The sequence below is a fragment of the Lepisma saccharinum genome, chromosome 9, assembly GCF_977018435.1.
Source record: "Lepisma saccharinum chromosome 9, izLepSacc3.1, whole genome shotgun sequence".
NCBI classification, from domain to species: domain Eukaryota; kingdom Metazoa; phylum Arthropoda; class Insecta; order Zygentoma; family Lepismatidae; genus Lepisma; species Lepisma saccharinum.
The window spans coordinates 88,658,413-88,679,797 of record NC_139237.1 but is presented as its reverse complement, the minus strand read 5'-3'; the positions used below and the strand labels follow the sequence as shown (position 1 = coordinate 88,679,797).

Below are 21,385 nucleotides of genomic sequence, written 5' to 3'. Positions count from 1 at the left end.
GGCAAAATATTTTCCCTTTGCCATCTGAAGTGCCAAGTCCTATGTCAGTTGCCTCACCCTCACCTCTGCTATGAGTGTGGCAACCAAGTGAAGTGTTAAAATTCCCCTCGCAAATGGAACGGCGAGCTATGATTGGCAGAAAGCACGTGTTATCCCAGCATCCCTGTCAGTGGATGGTCATGTGATAACTGCCTAGGTCTTGCAGCAGATGATGTAACAATAGTGGCGGGAACTGTTTTGGGTTAAACCTTCTTGCTTATAGAGGCCGATTGAACTCGAGCCGCTCTATGCAAGGATGTTGTCTGGAAAATTCACACCAGAGATAATCCACTCTGGTAACACAGTTAAGCCTTGTCTCCATGTTAAAAAAACAATAAACTACTGACCAAGTCACTTATCCACTCTGGATCTTCCACATAGGTCCACACCCAATGAAAATATTCTAACTGACACTCGCTGAACTCATTGCTGTTAAACAACAACAAATATATCAGAAATCTGCCACCAGACCATCATTGATACTGTTTAAAAAATTAATACTGAATATAACAATATTAGATGGTGATAACCCGTGGTGTAACAGCCCATGAGGGCTAGTGCCTACCTACAAACAGCCAGCCCCAACTAGTTACGGGGTGACGTGTGGTCAGGACAACAAACCCCTTGTACTTGTAGGTTTTCTAGGATCACTCATTTGTAGCTCCCTCATTTTCTCAGGATGCTGGGTGGCCACTGGTCTCATACACTGACCAAGTTATGTTTCCCCAACGAGACTTGAACTTGCATGCATCCTGTAGCTGGAGCCCAAAGCTTGCACCTTAGACTGTGCGGCCACGATACAGGACATATTAGATTATGATATAAATAATAATAAAAAAAGGGTAAGCCAGATTCACTGCATATCATTTGCAGGAAATTATGCTAAGAGTGGCAACACTGGTTCACTGCGTAATGCTCAGGGTAGAGCACATATCACTAGAGCCCATCATCAGAGGGAAATTTCTGCAGATCCATGGCTTGTAATGAGTCCCTGTTGCTGTACAGGACTGAGGGGGGGGGGGGGGATATGATTGGATTGGTTGAATTGGTGTTTTAAATCACCGTATGCACAGTATAGCTAATTGGGACTGGACCTACAGTTTAACACTTACAGTGCTAATCATGTATATATACGGAGTTCCCGAACTTCTCTAGTGTGCAGATCACGTATATAATGGAGTTGAATTAAAAATTTATTTCAACGGTCATTTGCCGTACATTTACGGAGTTAGCAATCCTGAGTAATATTTGGACATCATACTTCCTCATACTGCCACTAGATGGTGGGCAAATGCACATAACGGTTCTGTTTGCGTCGTTGTCTGATAGTGATATTCTTGCTTCCGTTTTCTACAGTGACGGCAATTACGGGGAGCAAGAGGGCAGTTGCCATCCCCCAATTTATGCCACTTTTGCCCCTGCACTATGTTAAATCTTATCTACAAAGGGAAATATACTGTCTTTGACCCCCTAGTTTTGGCACCTTGCTCCCGCAGTATTGGGACCCAATCGCCACCACTGTCTTTCTATGTCATAGGATACATCTTTTTATTTTTAGTAAATTTCATATCATTTATGATGAAACGTACAAGGTAGCCATGTGGTTATAATGTAACATATCATATATCAAAATAAAGAGGAAGAATCAAACTTTTCAACAGTACATATATTTTACATTTTTACTTTTTGAGATATGATTTTTTAAAAAGTACTGAAAATGGTCAGCATTCTTGGGACGGAAAGAGACTTAGAGGTCAGCACTGTAAGTGTTAAAGTGGGATCCGAACCACTTTGTGCATCCATCGGCTGTCAAACCTGGGACCCCTTGATTACAACGTGACAGCGCTACCACTGCACCATCGGGGAGGCCTAGGGATATGATTGGATCTGTATCTTCTCTGGAAAAACTATGCTACAAGATGGATGTAGTTTTTTTTTATTTTTGCTTCCAGTTGAAATATGGCACATACACATTCACAATGTTGGGCCTCATCATCCCTCTCCCCCTGATAATTTGCCACTGAAAATTAAAACTATCTAGCTCGTAAGCAGGGGGCGATTCCTCCATGTAGAAAGTGAGGAACTTCCTACAGTTCGTTTATACTTGCTTCCAGTTCTATAATTTTTAGGAGTTTAATAATAATAATGTGCGTTATAAAATTATAAGCTCAATGTACGTACAGTTGACTAGGTTAGCTACTGTCAAGAGTTGACTGCTGTCGCTCGCTCCAGCAGCTGCCCAAAGATGATGGACACACGCTTTGCTGTCTCGCCTGAGGAACCTCGCTGGTAGCAATACAGGCAGAATGGGCAGGTTCCTCGCTGGTAGCAATACAGGCAGAATGGTGAGAGGTGGAAGGGGCAGGGGAAAAGGTTGTGCTTTTAAAATATTCAGCCTAGCACAGTTTGATCTTTGTTGGCACCTAGCACCCTGCTTTTGGCATAATGGTAAAATCTAGCATAATCTGCAAACGTGAGTCTCTGGGAGAGGGGAATCTAATTCAAAGGAATATGTTTTTAGGAAATAAAAGTGAAATTAGGTCAAAATCTTAGTTTCACTTTACAAACGATGTCTCAAATAAAAGGGAGTACACCTATATAGCGAGAAGCCTTTTACAACCATGCAATGATCCATCCTCTATCATTTCTTTATCCGGCCAGATTTTGTTCGTGATGGAATTTTATGGGAGGAAATCGGTAGAAGTTTGGGGTAAAAAAATAAATTTCTAAACATGTTTCCAGTTATATGTTGACCCCATTTCGTTTGTTGAGCCATTGGACACAATTTTTCAAACTTTTCTCAGTTTACCATAACTTCTTATTTCCTCAGTTTACAATAATTTCTTTTTACACCCCTCAAAAGATCGAGTCACCACTGCTCCTAAGTCTGCTTTAAAACAAGGACAATTTGTCTTTACCCTTGTTCAAGTGTGAATGTGATTCCATCAAAGCCAACTTTTAGATGCAATTGTCAGAATATCTTATGGACTCATCACATTGCTTGAACAGGTTGAAATATCTTTCTATCTTGTTTGAACAAGTGCTGATTTTTCAATTGCTGAGACAGCAGTAATACAACACCGTATTCTATTCACAATTTCACATTGTGTTAGTGGGTGGGTGCAACATTACCAACATTGATCAATGAAATTGGCAAATTGAATTGATCTCAAGTGCCGAATGATACACTGAAATGTACCTGGAAAGATCAGGCACTCTAGAATTTGTTTATTTTTTTATTCATTACCACAACCTCTGCTATTCATTGCAGCAATGCACAATAATAATAAAAAGAAAAACAATTCGTCCACTGAGAATGCAATCTATCTCTAATTGTATTTCAATTAGAGATAAAATATTTGCATTTTTAGTTGACCATGGGCTAAACTTAACCTGGGATGTTAACCTCAGCCACAAAAACACAATACAATGCAACATAAGGAAGAGAAGTACATGGAAGTACATGTAGAATAGACTAACAAGTAATGCATGAACTCACTTCCAAGAATGAAGAGTATTGTTTCCATTCTTCCAATCAGCACAACAACACAGATTTTGATTGTGTGATATCCTTTAAATTTTTGAAACATGTCCATTTGTATCTGACACTTCAATTAAACTCTCAATACAAACATTAATGATTTCATTTACCTTTAACCAACAGCCAGTATACATACAAAAAGAGAGAAATGACAATACATGCAAGAAATGGGTTAGACAAATACGATTTGAGCTTGAAAGAAAAACATTTCTTAAAATGTTCTTGCAGGACAGCAGAACAACACATTACTGCATTATACAAGTGGAATTTATAGCACCTTCATCACCTAGTAATCAAGGGGAGGCACCAGCAGGTTGGATACTGCCTTGAACTGGATGTCTAGTCCTAATAACCATTCTATGCAAAAGCAAACTTAAAAAACTCAAACAAACAAGTTATTAGAGCATGTCCTCTATGATCAAACTTTTGAAGGTAGGAAATTTAGTATCGGCAGTTTTAAATATCTAAGTTTTCTCAATTTCAAATATTAAAATATTGGGAACCAGCTTCATATCATCCTAGTTTGTACTTTATAAAATAGCCAGCACCTACAAAACGTATAGAAGTTTCAATGGATTTCAATATCTGTAATCTTACAATGGTCCCAAATTATTAATACTTCACATACCATCATTTGATTTGCTAATCCATGTACTTTTTTTTTTATTTACAAGCAAGACAATATTGTATGTTACAAATGTTCACAATTTTGTAAGAAAAGCTTTATACCTATGTTCAAATAAAATAGACACCAGAAATGAACTGGAAATCTTTAAGAAACAAGTTGTCTTCAATAATAATATGAGAAATGATACTCCAAATGAATTTAAATGAAGATCCAGGGTTGTCAGATCAATTTTGAAGGGCACCACAAAAAATAAACTACAAAATAGCACATAAGCCTGCAGAAATGTGTTAATGTCAAGTAAAGTATGTCTGTTACCTTAGTGTGAAACAGAACAGTCAAAGGCTTCTTGCAAGTGCAGCAGACAGAATGTAGCGTACCATTTGTATTATAAAATAAAGTAAATCAAACATGAAGGACTGAAAATTTATGTAGCAAAAAGAGAAGTGAAATGATCGTTAGGAGTGTTCGATTTATTGGTGTTTATAATTTTACGTTATGTTAGGGCAGTTAAGTTTGGGGCTGATAACAATTTTTGACGTTTTTGTTAAGTTAACTAAGTTTGATGGTGGTGTCATCATTTGTATGTGTTCTTTCACTATTTGAGTGCACATACAATAGGTTTTTACTAATAAAAAGAAGCGAAAGTACTCTGAGATAGCAAGTTTTTATTTACGAGTGCCATACTTTGCGATCAAATACCTCCGTTATTTGTGTTTTCTGCATGCTGGAACCAATTTTATATTATGCAAAACATCGGAACATCTGTTGATTAAAAACATTAATGTAATTCTTGAGGTATAGTGGGTCAATGGTCCAAAAAATAACTCAAATGACAACATATTGAGTACTGGTATACTACATCCAAAAGCAAAAAAGCAGATCACTGTGCACACTGGATAAGCAAAGGAAATTTAGTGACAAATTCAATTTATTATCAAGCAGATGCCATCCTATTTCCATTGACACTTTCATTTCCCACCTTATTCCTCCCTGATGATAAGTGGATGGAAGCACAGATCTAAATTTTAGTGTGTTTTGTGCAATTTACTTTATTACTCTGGCTACTAAGTGAGTCAGTGATTGTTCAGGCATGTGCCATAAGAAGTTCTGGTAAAGTTCTCGTAAGGGACAGACGGATTTTATCAAATTTACAGAAGAAATTACTTACCGAATGCAGTTTCTTTATACTTCTGGAAGTTCGGGGAATTTTCTCGCATCGTTTATTGTAAATCCATCTATTTTTCAATATAAATGTGTGACCGATGCACGAAAGCTCTTGCATCCATTTACTTCGAGGTGGATGTAGCATGTGTGTGATGACGTAATCCCGGTCAGTGTTTCCAAACACGTGTTTTTGTAACTGCAGAAGGTACGTTTCCACAAATGGTTTGTGGGGATATGTTTCAATGGTTCATGGGGCTATGCGAGAATGGTGTGTGGGGCTACGCATACTTTTTTCGAAACAAATTTTTAACTATTGTAACCTATACGTGACCTTTCCTAACCTAACCTTACCGGAAATGGTTCGTGGGGCTATGTATGAATGGTTCGTGGGGCTATGCGTCAATGGTTTGTGGGGCTACGTAAGTATTTTTGGGTGCAGTGTTGTGGAAACAGTACGGTACAGCTGAGTACGGTAGTGAAACTGTGACCGCCATTTTGTGTGTTACCGAAGGCAAAAAGAAATGAAGAAAACAAAACTTACTCGATATGTAGCAAATGGAGCTTATTTCCGTGAAACTAGCGAAATGCCATCTTCAGCAATGTTTCTCAATGCAGAATACGTAAGTACAAATATTCAAATTAAATGAACTAGCAATTTCAGCTGTATGTCCCTTACGAGAAATTTACCGAAGTTCTTTCTTTTTTTCAAGTTAATAAGGGGACCCTACCCAACAATATAAAAAATGTGTAGCAAATCACTCCAACAACTCTCACTCATGAGTGAAATGAACTGAAATTAAAGTAACATGAAGAGGCCACAACAGAATAAACTGTGTAAATAACTAGTCCTAATGAGTTTTTGTTGTAAGTCCATTTTATGCACAGATAGGCTAATCGGGACTGGACCTACACTTTAAAGTGGGATCCGAATCACTATGTGCCTCCAATGGGTATGAAACCCGGGTCCCCTTGATTACAAGGTATCAGGGAGGACATAGTCCTAATGAACATACACATGTATCACAATTTGGTACAATTAATGTGTAGAAGGAATTTGCTGCACTTTTTGACTCGCTTTGACTCTCTTTGCACCGAAGCATCTAGTTCGTTGCACGGTGCAACACAGAGTCCTCTAGTTTGTTGATTTGGAGTCAAGTAGTGTATTTGGTGTCTGCACTACCTTCCGGACCGGTGCAAGCATGGTGTATGGTCACGTGGTGCATGTTAACTAATCAAATGGCCGTTCAAAGCAGCAGACAGGCAATTGTTGAATATTCTGAACTCGAACACTGCTTTCCATTTAGTTGGTTCAACGTAATTTCCTTGCACCACTCGGACAGAGGATACACCTGCACTGCACAGTGTGTTAAAAAGTGCAGCCAACTAGACGGGGCTAATATGACATGAATAAACTTTTCACATACTAGCACTTATCATTTATATTATGTCATCACTAGCAATTTATAGGTCTTCAACTTCCAAGCCCTGGTCATCACGTTAAGATAAACTTTTTAAACAGACAAAACAACACAAATAATTCACCACAAATTAACACTCCAAATTTCATCAATTAACAAAAATTCATTATTAGGGAGCAGATCCTTAGATGCTAAAAAAATTGAAAATCTATTTTTTATGCTCTAAAAACAGTGCAAATATGTGGCTAAAAAATTAAAAATATTTTCTTTCAAAATTCTGTCAAATAAATAAATAGACAAGCACCAGTGACAGCAGGATGTTATTGCTTGTTGCATTATGTTAATTGAAATGAAAACAAACCAAATTTCGAAATTATCCACTGAAATTGCAAGCGACGACTTGCATTGTGAAAACGGCTGTTCCACATCGCACGTAGTCAGATGTGCAAAATTTCAAGTGCAGGATGTCATGTACACTTATGCCATCAATTTCACCTACATGTCCGGAACCTTGTAATCAAGAGTTCAATACCTGGCGGAGGCACATAGTGGTTCAGTTCAAACTTTAAACTATACTCTGTCCTGGGAATCAAGTGAATGAAAGCAAGTCTCTGCGCAAGTAGTGTCGAGATGGCTTGACCAATGAACGCATCCATGGGGGGAGCTACCAGCCTTTGCTCCAAAGATTCCCAAGATAGAGTATGCAGGTCAGTCGTACAGCACAATTGCAGACATGGGCGTAACTAGGGGCCTAATATTGAGGGGCAGAATCAAGCCTGGAACTTAAGTTTGGTAGTAGAGATTTGAAAAGTTATCAAACTCATAAAAATAGAGTCCAGTATTATTTCCTAAATAATAACTGTGATGTTTGCGAAATCACAAATATTACTCTTTATTACTTTGCTCCTACGTTCCCTAACTTGTAAATTTTAATAAACCTGAATTCTTCATTTGGGGGGGGGGGGAAGTGTCCCCCTTTCCCCTGCCAAGTTATGCCTATGATTGCAGATAAAGTAGCAGCAGTGACTGGTGTGTTGTGGAGTCACGATTAGGATAGTATATTTACTTGTTTAACACATAGTTTGTCTATCTTATGCATTAACTCCAAAATATGCACTTACCCAAAGAATTCAAAAATTTGGTTTTGCCTGGAATGTGTAAAAATTACACTTTTTATGTGAAATAAGACTTTGCACATAACACTGTAGCCATATGGTCGGCACTCCTACAGAGTATGAGTGCCTCCAAAGCAACAACAAAAAAAGTGTTTACCTAATAATCCGCTCCCTATCCATTATACCACTGGTTTCCAAAGTGTGGATGAATTACAGGGCTGCTGCAAAATGTTCCAATATATATTCAATCAATGATATGATTGTTCGAAATAATTGCTTATTTATTACTCTTTTACATGTAATATGTTTCTGAATTTGAAGTATGTTCTATTTTATAACTTAAGGGAAGCAACCTAACCACACCGACAGAGTTGCAAGTGTTAGATAAGCCTACATTCTGACTTGGGCACCGCAGAAAGAAAATATTGAAACACTAAGGGTGCTTTGAAACAAAATAGTTTGGGAACTCCTGCATTACACAGTAATCTACTTCCTGATAATTTACTCTCAGAGGAAATTAAAAACAGTACTATAAATATTCTTTAGTTTTATTTCAGAAATATTATCCTGCACAATTCAACATGACTACTGGTATCTATGTAATATAGCTTTGTAATATGATATTCATAAACACAAGCGTGAAATGCATATCTTATCTCCTTAGAAGCACTCAAGTTTATGAGAACTGGGCTTGAAGCCTGGCTTGTTTTTCCTTCTTTCTTGCTTCCTTTGCTGCTTTCTTCTGTTCTTTCTCTTTCTGTTCAATATACTCTTTAAACTGTGGGTCGCGAGTATCTATTTTGTATCCAAAATGACGTCTCACTTCCTCAATCAATTTTTCCTTCCTTTGCTGCACTGCAAGAGCTGCAGCCAACTTCTGTCCCTTTCTTTTCTGTAGATCTTCCAACCAGCCAACAAGTTTGTCCATGTTGTTGATAATTTCCTTCTCTCGGGCAAGCTTTAATTTTTCCTGTTCGAACCTATTATTTTCTGCCTTCAACATCATTTCCTGCAGTGTATCTGGATATGCAAGTTCTTCGTATTCACGAGTTTCCTTCAAATCTTGTTTCGTTGGCCACATTAAACCAGGATTAACACCACTTGCACTTCCATAGCGTCCATACATTCTTTGTTTGTATCTTACAGTTTCATGGAACCATGTTTTGGGCTCGCTGTATGGAACATAATCATGCACCATATTTCTATGTGCTGGATGCAGGTTAGACTTATCTGTTTTATTCTCCATCGGTGATTCGTTGACCGCATCCACTTGTTCGAGTGATTCAACCATTTCTGTAAAGTTATCCTCTGTTTTATAATTTACTCTTTGAATGCTAAGAAGTCCCAATCTACTTTTTAATGGTCGCAATGTTTTTAACATTTTCGTAAATTTTCCTTGTAATGAAACGTCAACCGAAAAAAAAATATATACTGCAACAGCTAGTTTCTGTTGTCCAAAAGTTAAACTGTAATCACATGCAACCTAATTTCGCTTTTATTTAAGCTGACAGAAGCAGGCTATGAAACCCTGGTTGGTCTCAATTTATACATGAATACACTTATAAGTTTCAGCTTGCAACTTCAATACACAAACAAAAAATTATCCTTGTACGACTTGCAGCGTCCACCAGAGTCAGCTGGAGATACACAGGCACAGATTACATTGTTTGATTCTATCATGCTAGCGCTCACATACTACTGCCTGCTGGAAGACAGAAACAATCCGAGACAAGAAATGCAAATGAGTGAGCAATGCAATGATTTTACTGTAGTGGTGATAACATTAATAAAATTAATATTACTGCTTTCTGTTCACTGTCAATACCTCATCCACCCCACATATTACGAAAAAAAAGTTTTAAAAAAATATATAATTCAGCTTCCGCTAGGAAGAAGGGAAGTCAATTTCAATGTCACTGTTGCATCTGTCGTAAACTGAAAACTTGTGTTTGCGTCTGCTGTTCAGTTGCACTGACAGCTAATGGCAAATTTTTTTGGTAAGATGCTTATATACGTGCAAATGTGAGTGAAGGATGGCATCAAACGCCAGTGGAGACGGCTATGTTCGATTTAGTGACGACGTCAAAGATGTTTCCGAATCAGAAGGGAAAATAAGTAAGATGCAAATGGGTAGTCGCAGAAATTCAACCTTGGCAACAATTCACAGTGGAGGTGCATGTGTCCTTGTATATAGTTTTTTTTTTTTTGCATGCAGCATGTACCAGATACAGCGAACATCGTGGGACAATCAGCAAAACTTGCATGTCAAGTGTTTTGAAATGAATATATCTTGCTTGTTGATGTAGAAGGTGCATGTAAGTTTTCGCGTGGTTTAAAACAATATATTCACTGTCACTAGAATCTTATTTGGTAACTCACTTCTGCAAATGGGAGCATGAGAGGTTGATTTAACAAAAGGACTTTGTGCATACATGTTCATTTATAAATATGTAACATATCACTTCATAAAGTTAACATAACTAGACTAAAGTAATGCACCAAAATTTATTAACAACGAGCAATCGTTGTGGGGCATTACACAAAAATTGGTCCTCTTTCAGGTAAGAATTTACAGTACCGGACCCTTCCGTAATTTCTATCCTAGTTCTTATACTCACGAAATACGTAGTCCCAATGAAGTATCTGAGGTTAACATGTGGGGGTGACATGTTGAAATTGTTAATTGATGTGTAGAAGTTATAAAATAAGCTTGTCAGTTACCGTGATTGGGTAAAAATTTACTATCCTTCGGACACCTCTAATTTTTTCGTTTCGTCAATTTTTGACATTCGTACTTACGTATCTGCTTCGCGGAACATTCCTGAAGGTGTATCAATGTTGTTTTGATGAAATTTGAACTATGTTTCCTAACCTAACAGAACTAACCTAACCACGTGGCAATGGTTCGTGGGGCTAGCGCCAATGGTTCGCAACTATTTCCAATTTCTAGATCCTGATACAAACACGACAACATCCCACACCCCCTATACGCCTTCATGGCGTGGTGCTATGCACAGGGGAACACTTTACTTTTTTTTAACAGAACTAACCTATCCACACGCCAATGGTTCGTGGGGCTAGCTATTCTCCGTCGGAGAATTAATTTTCAACAAACAACATGAATTTCAGCTATGAAACATTCCCACATCACACAAAACACTTTCCCGATGTTCGACAATGCTACAGGAACTTATTACGGTAAGTAGTTTCTTCTGTAAAATTAAATAAATGTGTCCGAAGGATAGTAAACTAGTACCGCGACGTTGAAGGTAGGAGGTAAAGTTTTTCTGTTGTAAGTTTTTTTAGTAACTTTTAGTTGGGTACATATTAATAATACAGGGCATTCATTTGTATTTCGTATAGTCAGTAATTTAGGACACTTCATCACAATTGTGTAGTTAAAATTTGTCGCTCAAGTGTTACGAAACTGACATTTTTTTTACGGTGCCCCACAAACCATTCACGGTAAGGTTAGGTTAGGCAAACATAGTTAAAATTTTGTTCTAAAACATAAAATATTGAAATAACCATTGTTTTCGTGGAGAAATCCAGGGTTTCTGTTCCGATCGCAGACCACTCAATTTAGCTTATTTTGCAATTTTTTCACGTGACCCCCAAATTTTAACTTCAAATTCGTTAAATTAACCTCAATTAGTGAGTATGCAAAATATTACAAAAATCTGGGAGGGGTCCGGTATGGGGATTATTCCTGAGTAAACAAAAAATGATCGATCAGACAATTCGATTATTGATGGCGGGGAAAGAACTTCCGGTTTGGTGAATTTTCTAGTGTAAACAAGTGGAATACAGATCGTCACCGAGCTTATTTTCTTATAAAAGATTGGAAACAAAATGGACCACTTGAAGTTTTTAGTGATATGGAGAAACAAAGGTATCTAGAAAAGATTGACAAATTCCCGGATCCTTTGGATGAAGATATAAGGGACAATACTAATATTTTCCAAGGCAATGTTGATCTTCTACAAACAGTTTCGTTTTTGAAAAGATTTCTCCAGGTTGAAATGAAGCTTACATTAATTATAAACATTGAAATACTTCGATTACAACAGTAAAATAAATAATAATAATTACTACGGTTAAAATTATTGTTGTACACTAATAATATATACCTAATTAAATACATTTTATTGGAATTTTATAATTATTATTGTTCTTGTTTATTACTATCATGCTATTCGATCCACAAGCCAAGTGAATATTCAGCACAACTATTTTCCATTTACTTTTACATTTCATAGTTACTATACTGAAATGCACAGTTATTGTATTTTGTTACTTTTGCAAGTGCCATTCGAGAAAGGACTTTAGAAGTTATAAAAAACTACTCACAAAGTTCATATTGTGTGACCTCATCTAAAATTATAATTTTTAGATTTCTGAAAACTGGAACCATTTATTCTTTGGATTAAATGTTAGAATATAAAAATTTAACCTGGTTCCTGTATTTTTCACTCATTTTTCCGATCTAATGTATATTTTACATTGATTACTCTGTTCGAATACTAACCAAGTGAACATTGTTTCTGTTATTAACAATAAAAATAAACTCTCTGCTTTTTTGCAACTTAAAATGAAGGATGCAAATTTCCAGGGGAGGAGGGGTCGACTGACCTACCAACGCCTATGGAGAGAGCGCTTATCAACAACCAAAAGGCAAATGTGTTATAGTTCCAACTTTCAAAGTTAGTCAACACATGTGCGTTAGACAATTATAATTTTCGAAACACGTAAAATATTTTAATTTGATTTGATGAAGTGCCAACTGCAGAGCCTACTCCCTCGTGTTTGTGTCCAATCTTTTCGCTTTACTGCCTAAATCCACTGATTTTTCCGTATCGGGCCGTCTGATAACGATGCATAGATACCTAAGAACAATTGTTTGTTCCCTGTCTCATGTTGAAACCAAAAGCCACACAAATATTGTCGCCTTTTCCGAAGACACTGCCTTTACGCCTTTGAATTCAATGTTATTCTTTTCAAAATCGGAAGTCCAGTCCCCGTCAGCACCAATGAAGCACTAAAATGTAAACATCCGGTGAATAGTGCCCATTGTAAATTTGCTCCCTATATCATGTAAATAACAGATGAAGTCTGGAAATTAGTATTGTTTTTAATTGAATAAAGGTTTAGAAGTTTGTGAATGCATATAATTTGCAAATTTCACCAAGAAGAATTATTAACATCTCTAGCCTACATGCTTCACAGACAAATGAAGTCAAACTTCACTACAGTTTTAAAGTGCCAAACACCTAACATTTTTGTTAATGCTTTTCATGCATACAGGTAGGGTTGCCAGACGTCCCATATATACGGGATTGTCCTCTTTTTTTTAAAGAAATGTCCCGGTGTCGCGGAAAATGTTCTAGGGATGCCCATTTGTCCCGTATTTAGCTACAGAAAAAACGAATTCAAATTTCAAAATCATTTTATACAAGAAATTAATAACAATTTATAACTAACCTAATTGGATACCAATTACCATTTACCACTCAATCCTCATATTAACATTGTCGATATGTCGAATAAGAAGTGACTCACGACTGGCAAGGGCAGTTCTGGTTCTAATACAGCCATCACTTGTTTCTTTTCGTGGTCAATGGAATCAGAGTGGAGTGGATAATATTCAGGGCTTAGGTGATGTAAGAAGTTTTCTTTTATTTTGTCATGCCAAAAAGAAATTGTTCTTATAGTAGTGATTATTCTAAACAAGGTCCTCTTAAAGGATGCCAAGTGTTCACTCATATATTAATATATTTTGTCAAAATGTTAAAAAGTCGGCATTAACAATGCTTTAAACTGCAACCGATTTTGTAATGTTTAAAAATGTTATAAAAATAAATTTAACTATATCCATGTGTGTGTGTCCTGTTTTTTTTTTATTTTAGAAATCTGGCAAGCCTACATACAGGCTATGTCATGATACTCAAGTTTTTTTTTTCTCATTTGTTAGCAGACACCTCAGAGTACTTCATAATTCTATGAAATCAGTTCATTATGAGTATTTTAATCCAGTCACATGTCTAGAACCTTATATGTTATGTGACCTGTACTGCATGTACCATGGGATTGTTGACAGACATAGACTGTACGCACAAATAATATTCTAGGACAATACGCAAGCAGTATATTTGGTCATTTATGAAATTGTACCATTAAATATTCCTGTTTCTATCTGGTTCTCTAGACCAGAGCCAGTGTTCCGAGTTCAGAGTGGAGGGAGATAGTGTCCTCGCAGCTAGGAGAAATTACATGCGGCATTTCCCCAACTGTGTTATAATGCCTCCATGTTAAAAACATAGGAGCATCAACACCCGACCCCAAGGCTAAAGTGAACATTCCCCAACCTAACAATTTGTACCTCAAGCACTGATTTGCACTTCTTTGTTCCAAGTAAATCCTACTGTGGATCGAAGCTAAAACTAAAGTTCTGAGCATCAATATTCAATATATTGCTGGAAACTATATTTAAATATTTATAATCTTGGGAATGCTTTGGTCACTGTGCATGTTAAGGGCCTTACTAATAACATTACTTCCGTAGATTCTGGTTTTAAATCTTGGCTTGGGCATGATGTTCCATGTTTGTTTTTCATGCATGTTATCAATTTATTAGTGTTCTTCATAGTCACAATTAATCTAGAGGGTAAGAGAACAATGTCACTTTACTAAAACACAAAACTTTAGCTAATGTTATGGGCACTACTTTGTCTGAAAGTTATTGTGTTTCAACATTGAATGTTTTGTGTTCTGTAGGAAATGTGTTGCATGTGTTGATTGTCTGATTAATTTCGAAGGACCACTGCTTGTTTAATCCTGGTACTTACCACCAACTGGAAGTAAACAAATCAGTGACGTACTACCATCTCCATCTTAGATGTCAAAATGTGTGTTAATGTAGGAAGTAGGCAGTGCTCCTTTAAAATTAATCGAACAGTCAAGGAAAATGGCAATATGAAGGTACAAAACTTTACCAAGACAATACTCTTTAACAACGTTTACCATGCTATACCATGAATTGAATATTTTGTTGTTAGTTTGACTGCAGGCAACAAAATGAACTTGGTATAACATTAGTGTGAATGTTGGCAATATATACAGGGTGTCCCAGAAGTCTTTCCCTGATTACAAACTCTATTCATATTCGCTATATTCAAGGTAGAGATGTGAAAGTGGTGCGAAAATGTTGGAAAACTACCCAGGTTTTTTTGTTGCAGGTTTGAGTAACGTGGCTGTAGTGTAGGAGTGACAGTGCCCAGAGAACCGGAAATGTTCACAAATCAGGGAAAAGCTCGGCATGTCCTCTGGTATCACAAGACCCGGTCACCAATAACAGTGCAGAGGAACTTTCAAATGTACAGAATTATTTCGTCTAGAATATCTGCCATCAATAAAATGGAATTTATCTTCATTCCCAAATCCTGTCAAGTCCAAGAAACATTGTATGGAAAGATGCCCCCCGATGTCAAGAGCATTAATTCCGGATTCCTTGGCACTGACACTGCTACACTACAGCCACGTTACTGAAACCTGCAACAAATAAACTTGGTTAATTTTCCAACATTTTGACATCACTTTCATATCTCTACATTGCATATAGCGGTTAAGGATGGGCCGATATGAAATTTCGGCCGATATCGATAAAGCACCGATATTAAATTTACCGATACCAATAACCGATATTCTACCTATCAGATTTAAAATTAGAAGTGGTCCTTGAAGAACCTGAAAGGTTCATTGACCTCCTTAATAAATTGTTTCAATGTGACTGCAGTGCAAAAGAAGTTTTAGACATTTACTTTTTTATAAATTAGAGCATGGAGATTATCCATAAAAATTACAACAAAATGGCAAAATTTTGCACTAATTTATCAGATACGTATTGATATATCGGATCGGTAATTTTACCGATAGGCCTATATCGGCTGATACCGATAGAGTACCGATTAATCGGTCCCATCCCTAGAGGATATAAATAAAGTTTGTAATCGGGGAAAGACTTTTGGGACACCCTGTATTTTTAAGTGTTGAGGAAGGTAACGAAGGAAAGCAGTAACATGTAAACTGCAATAGCAACTAAGAACAAAATTCTATAATTGTTCCTTATTTTTATCATCATGGAAGAATTGCTGTTGCTATAATTTGTAATCTGGTTTTGTGGTTTGTGAGCAAGGGGTATGTAGGTGGAATTGACTTATGTGCCAGTAGATGACCTTCAGCTTACATCTCCAAATGATGACATGTTCACACATCTATATCATAACAGGGACCAGAAAATGGAATGAATTTCTCTGAGCCCAGTTATGTTTTGTTGGATAAGTTGTATTGTTTCTTATTAGTGCATCATACAAGTATTAGATAATTTGTTTAACACATGTTTTTTGTTTTTATTGCATAATTAGATGAGGGAATGGTTATGGAGAGCGAAGAGGAGTTTCCCAATGAATATGGCAACACCACTACTCTTCGTGGAAGCAACACATCATGTAATGTTGAGCTGACCAGGCGGGACAGTTCGCCATCCATAGAAGAGATAATGCGAAGATGGGAAATGAATTATCACGAAGCTGCCATATTTTTGGAGGTAAGGAAAAAGGAAGTAAAAAGAAGTAGAACTATCTTCATACTTTCACTGTGCCATGAAGGCATGTAAGTGGTTTGGAGGTAAGGCTCCACACTTTCTCAGTCTTGGACATAGTAGAAGTGATGTGTTTGTCACAATGCTGGAGCAGTTATATGTCCCCTTCTCCCAGGTACCTACTGATTTGAAGCTGGGTGATGACTAGAGCTACTTTCTGCAGCAAGATTTGCTACTAAATAAGCCACTGTGGCTTGTGGTAGATGAGGAGGAGATTTTGTTTCAAGGGGAGTTTGATTGATTGATTGATTTGCATATTTTACTTTGCTTTTTGTGCCACTTTTGGCTAATTTACGAAGATGGGGATGAGTGATGACATGATGAAATTGATGAATGGATGCTCACATACATTCATACCCAGGCTGGGATTCAAACCCGGGACCTCTGGTATCGTAGTGTGATGTGCTAACTGCTCCACCACAGGGGCCAGCTTATTATAATAATAAGAATGGCCATAAAACCTGTGATGCATAGGCATGGAAAATGTCAAGCATATAGAGTACCTAGTGTAAGTTTTGTCTACTATCAGTTATCTAAATGTAGTATATTAATAATATAATTTGAACATAAAAGATTACCTAAGAGGATTATCATTCATGCAAGTGATATATCTATACATATTTTTCATACCTGTGTACAATATACTAGCCTTCAACTCTATTTTTCATGAATTCAGTTAGGCTATACGGTCTTCAAAAGTGAATGGTGGGGTTCCATGAGATTATTGTGAAAGATACATTACACGGTATACGTTGAAAGTTGTTTCATTTGGTTCAGGAACTCTGACAATGTCCACACATGCAATGCACAGTGTGCAGGCAGTGCCACGGGGTGGAAAATGAGAAAACCAAGCAGAACAACTGCAGTCTGCACTATCAGGAAGGAACTTACATCAGGTAGTCGAAGGAAATCAGATGAAACGGTAAGTTTAATTATGATATGTATCGTGTGGTATGTGGTGCACATCTTGACAGCCGTCCAGAATGTATTTTAGGTAATTCAGAGTTTGTTTTAGTTCTTAAGTCATCTGTTGGCTTACCGTAGAAACTGTTTTAGGTGCTGAACATGATAAAACAACTTTGAAGGTATACTGTGTAATGCATCTTTCACCATAACCTAACAGGGCCTCCCTGACGGCATAGTTGTAACATCATCACCTTGTAATGAAGAGGTACTGGGTTCAATACCCGGCAGAGGAACGTATTGGTTCGGTTAACAAAACTGTATTTTTGTTCTTTACTTGCTCAGCATTATCGGTCAATCTAAATGCATCTTTTCCATTACGTACTTACATCAGTAATTACATATATGTTTTAACATAACTTGTTACTTCTTTTGCAGGAGGGAGAAAATAATGATAAATTCGACTCACACCCACGAAACCCTGATGCACTTCCTGCCTACCTTATAGTCCATAACCGCTGGTACTACGGCTTGGACATGGCCACTTCATTAGTTCTGCTTAGTCTTGGTTTGGTAGAAGATCCTGCAGTTCCTCTTTTCAAGGTAGGCACGGAGGTTTGTGGTGTTGAATGGCAAGTGAACACAATGAAAATACAGGTATGATGAAAAGATTCTGTTGAGCTATCGACCAGGTGAGTTGTCAATAGCCTCACTCACTCAACTCACCTCGTCAATAGCCCGAAATAATCTTTTCATTCGTCGTCAAGGCTTACTTTAAAATATAAGTAGTTTTCAGATCATTCTATGTGAAAATCAGAATTTATGAAACCGGTATAAATAAGTTCGATAGCAGAAATGTTGCTGGAATTTAAAGTTAGGACTAACCTGATAATACATATCCATTGGTATGATGATCCTGGGTTCGACTCCCAGCCTGGTCATGAGTGTTCTTTGTGAGTATCCTCCATCAGTTTTATCATATCATCCTCATCGCAAGTAACCAAAAGTGGTAGAAATGTGAATAAAATAAAGTGAGGTTTCAAAGGAAATATATTTGTAGAGTTAGTAATTGTTCTTTATTTGAAAGAAAATGGCTCATGAATAGACTCCTGGTCATGGCATGAACATTTTCCCTTTGTATTTTGTTCTCTCATCCAATCATTCACGATTCACGATGAAACTAATTACATAGAAAATTGACTTGAAATGACCAAAATGCAAACAAAATTATCTTGGGACTTTCCAGGAATTGTGAAAGATTTGTTAAAATGTTCAGGTTGAGTTCAGAGCTTCTAATGACATCATCTATAGTGGAACCACAAGGAAAGAACCCTGCGCAGACCCGCGACTCCTGTGCACCGAACTCCCACATGGAGGGGAGGGGGAGAGTGGACCATGCTTCCTTATGGCCTGAGCTGAACGGAAGAAGGGAAAGCTGAGCGGGGACTTTTTGTCCAAGGTTTTTTTTTTCTCCTTGTGGTCGCTCTATAATGCTTAATTAATCATCATTGGGTTTTGATAGAAACCACTTTGCACGAATATGTATTGAATTTCTGCCACTTATTTCAGAATGCACAGGACCGTAGTATTGTCCGAAAACACAATATGACTCAGAATCTTGCATAAAAAAGTTTTTATGGTTTGAATTAACTTCCTTTGTGTACCCATCCAAAAATTTATGAAAATATCTTGTCGAGCATTGTAATTCCTCAGATGTCACTATTTTTATGAATACAGTAATTTAAAAAGAAGAGATTAAAATCTCTGTATCTTTAGACATTATGTTCAACTATTAGTTTCATATAAGCTTAAGGGGCTTCCTGATTGCATAGTACGGTAGTTACTTTGTAGCCTTGTAATCAAGAGGTACTGGGTTTGATCCCTGGTGGAGGCTCATAGTGGTAGGTCAAATCCCAATTAGCCTATCTGTGCATAAGATGGACTTGAAACAAAAATTCAACTCATGTAAGCTTAAAAGAGTATTCTTGTTTCAGCTTCCGGTGGGTGTGCATGGATCAATAGAATTATTCGCATTGACTGTGATTGGCATAGAGCTGTTTATGAAGCTTAGGTGGTTAGGTTGGATGGCCTTTGTGAAGCACAAGAGAACTACAATCAAGGTAAGAAATTTTCCTGTGAACATGTTCAGCTTACTTCACGATGCAGTGTGATTAAGCCATTAGTTCGAAGCAGTATATTTGCTGGAACAGGGCAGAGAGTACTGAAATGTCCCAACCCAAAATATGTTTTATCCTTGAAGATTTCAATGAATTTAAATATCCCTGACATTATTTATCTTGTACTTTATGGTTCTTAGAAGCATGTAAGCACAACAAGATACAAGAAAAATAATTTCACAATGTAAGCAATACATACATGCAGGATGGTGCAAAAGTTGGTTGACACTGTTGGCATATGTCAACTGTCAATCTACTTTTGCACCACCCTGTACAAGAAAAATTATGTAACACAACACTGAGAGCTTGATTCTTTTCATTTCTCTCCAGTGAAGTCTTGGCATGTCTAAGTTGTTACCACGTAAGTGATACCTGGTTTCTGTGCCAATAGAAATGGTATAACAGAATATACTCATAAACCCATTGAAAAAATTGATATAAAGTTTCTTATGAACCAGCCAAAAAATATTAGAAATACATTACAAAGATCCACTGAATTCTGGAACTTATAGTCTAACAAAAATGGGCTTTGTATTTTTTGGCTGATTCATAAGAAACTTTGTATACCCATTTTCTAATATTAGAAATACATTACAAAGATCCACTGAATAGCTCTGCTCGGACAAAATATACAAGATGTACAACTTTGCTTCCGCCGTTTTCCGACAGGTGGCAACAACAGGAAGTATCGGTCGAAAGAAGCAGATCGCAGACGTCACGCAGTTAGCTTGGACCTCTGTCAAGATAACCCCGTTCAAACATCAGTCGAGTGGTGTGTGCATCGTGAAGTTGTTCGCGATTGAAAATGTCAGTGTACGAGCCAAATTCTCGCCATTTGCGGGAGGTTCTAATTTTTTGTTTCAATGTGAAGAAAACTGCGGTTGAGGCTCATCGAATGCTCTCCACTACGTATGGTGAGGACGCTATAAGTGAGAGAACCTGTCGTGAGTGGTTTCAACGCTTCAAGAACGGTGACTTTAACGTCGAAGACCGGCATAGTGGTGGAAGACAGAAAGTTTTCGAAGATGCAGAATTGGAGACATTGCTGAGTGAAGACTCGCGTCAAACTCAAGAAGAATTGGCACGATCATTGGGAGTGACACAGCAAGCCATGGGTATAATTCAGAAAGAAGGAACTTGGATCCCGTATGAGCTGAAACCAAGAGACGTTGAACAGCGTTTGTGTGTTTGTGAACAGTTGCTTCAGAGGCAAAAACGGAAGGGATTTCTGCATCGGATTGTGACCGGGGACGAAAAATGGGTTCATTACGATAACCCAAAATGCAAAAAATCATGGGGATATCCCGGCCATGCTTCCACGTCGACGGCCAAACCGAATATTCATGGCTCCAAGATCATGCTCTGCATTTGGTGGGACCAGCTCGGCGTCGTGTACTATGAGCTGTTAAAACCAAGTGAAACAATCACAGGTGCTCGTTATCGAATGCAATTAATGCATTTGAGCCGAGCAGTGAAGGACAAACGGCCGCAATACAGCGAGAGGCACGATAAAGTGATTTTGCAGCATGACAACGCACGACCCCACGTTGCCAAAGTGGTAAAAACATACTTGGAAACATTAACTACCCCACCCACCTTATTCTCCAGACATCGCTCCCTCTGATTATCACCTGTTTAGATCAATGGCTCATGAACTGGCTGACCAACATTTCCGATCTTATGAAGAAGTCAAAAAGTGGATCGATTCGTGGATCGCCTCCAAAGATGAACAATTTTTTAGACG

General features: G+C 37.5%; 2 protein-coding genes across 5 annotated transcripts in view; one reads left to right on the top strand and one right to left on the bottom strand.

Annotated features, from left to right (window-relative positions):
- The window catches only part of LOC145992233 (two pore calcium channel protein 1-like), a 57,665-nt gene that overhangs the window by 8,249 nt on the left and 28,031 nt on the right, over window positions 1–21,385 (top strand). The window contains exons 1-4 of one of the 4 annotated variants that reach the window (XM_083128566.1): window positions 9,844–10,020; window positions 16,326–16,507; window positions 17,903–18,067; window positions 19,459–19,584. In XM_083128566.1, the coding sequence (XP_082984692.1) occupies window positions 9,939–10,020; window positions 16,326–16,507; window positions 17,903–18,067; window positions 19,459–19,584 (555 nt within the window). In that variant the 5' untranslated portion in view covers window positions 9,844–9,938. Of the gene's footprint in view, window positions 1–9,843; window positions 10,078–16,325; window positions 16,508–17,902; window positions 18,068–19,458; window positions 19,585–21,385 lie in introns of those variants that run through there. The other 3 variants (XM_083128565.1, XM_083128568.1, XM_083128567.1) reach the window with 3 other exon arrangements.
- On the bottom strand, window positions 8,452–9,557 carry LOC145992815 (large ribosomal subunit protein mL64-like). The gene has a single exon (XM_083129203.1). It carries the CDS (start codon window positions 9,284–9,286, stop codon window positions 8,582–8,584), a length of 705 nt encoding a protein of 234 aa, XP_082985329.1. The 5' UTR covers window positions 9,287–9,557; the 3' UTR covers window positions 8,452–8,581.

What these genes read in the sequence shown, in the direction of transcription:
- LOC145992815 (XM_083129203.1), bottom strand. Translation starts at nt 9,286, where the DNA reads ATGTTAAAAACATTGCGACCATTAAAAAGTAGATTGGGACTTCTTAGC.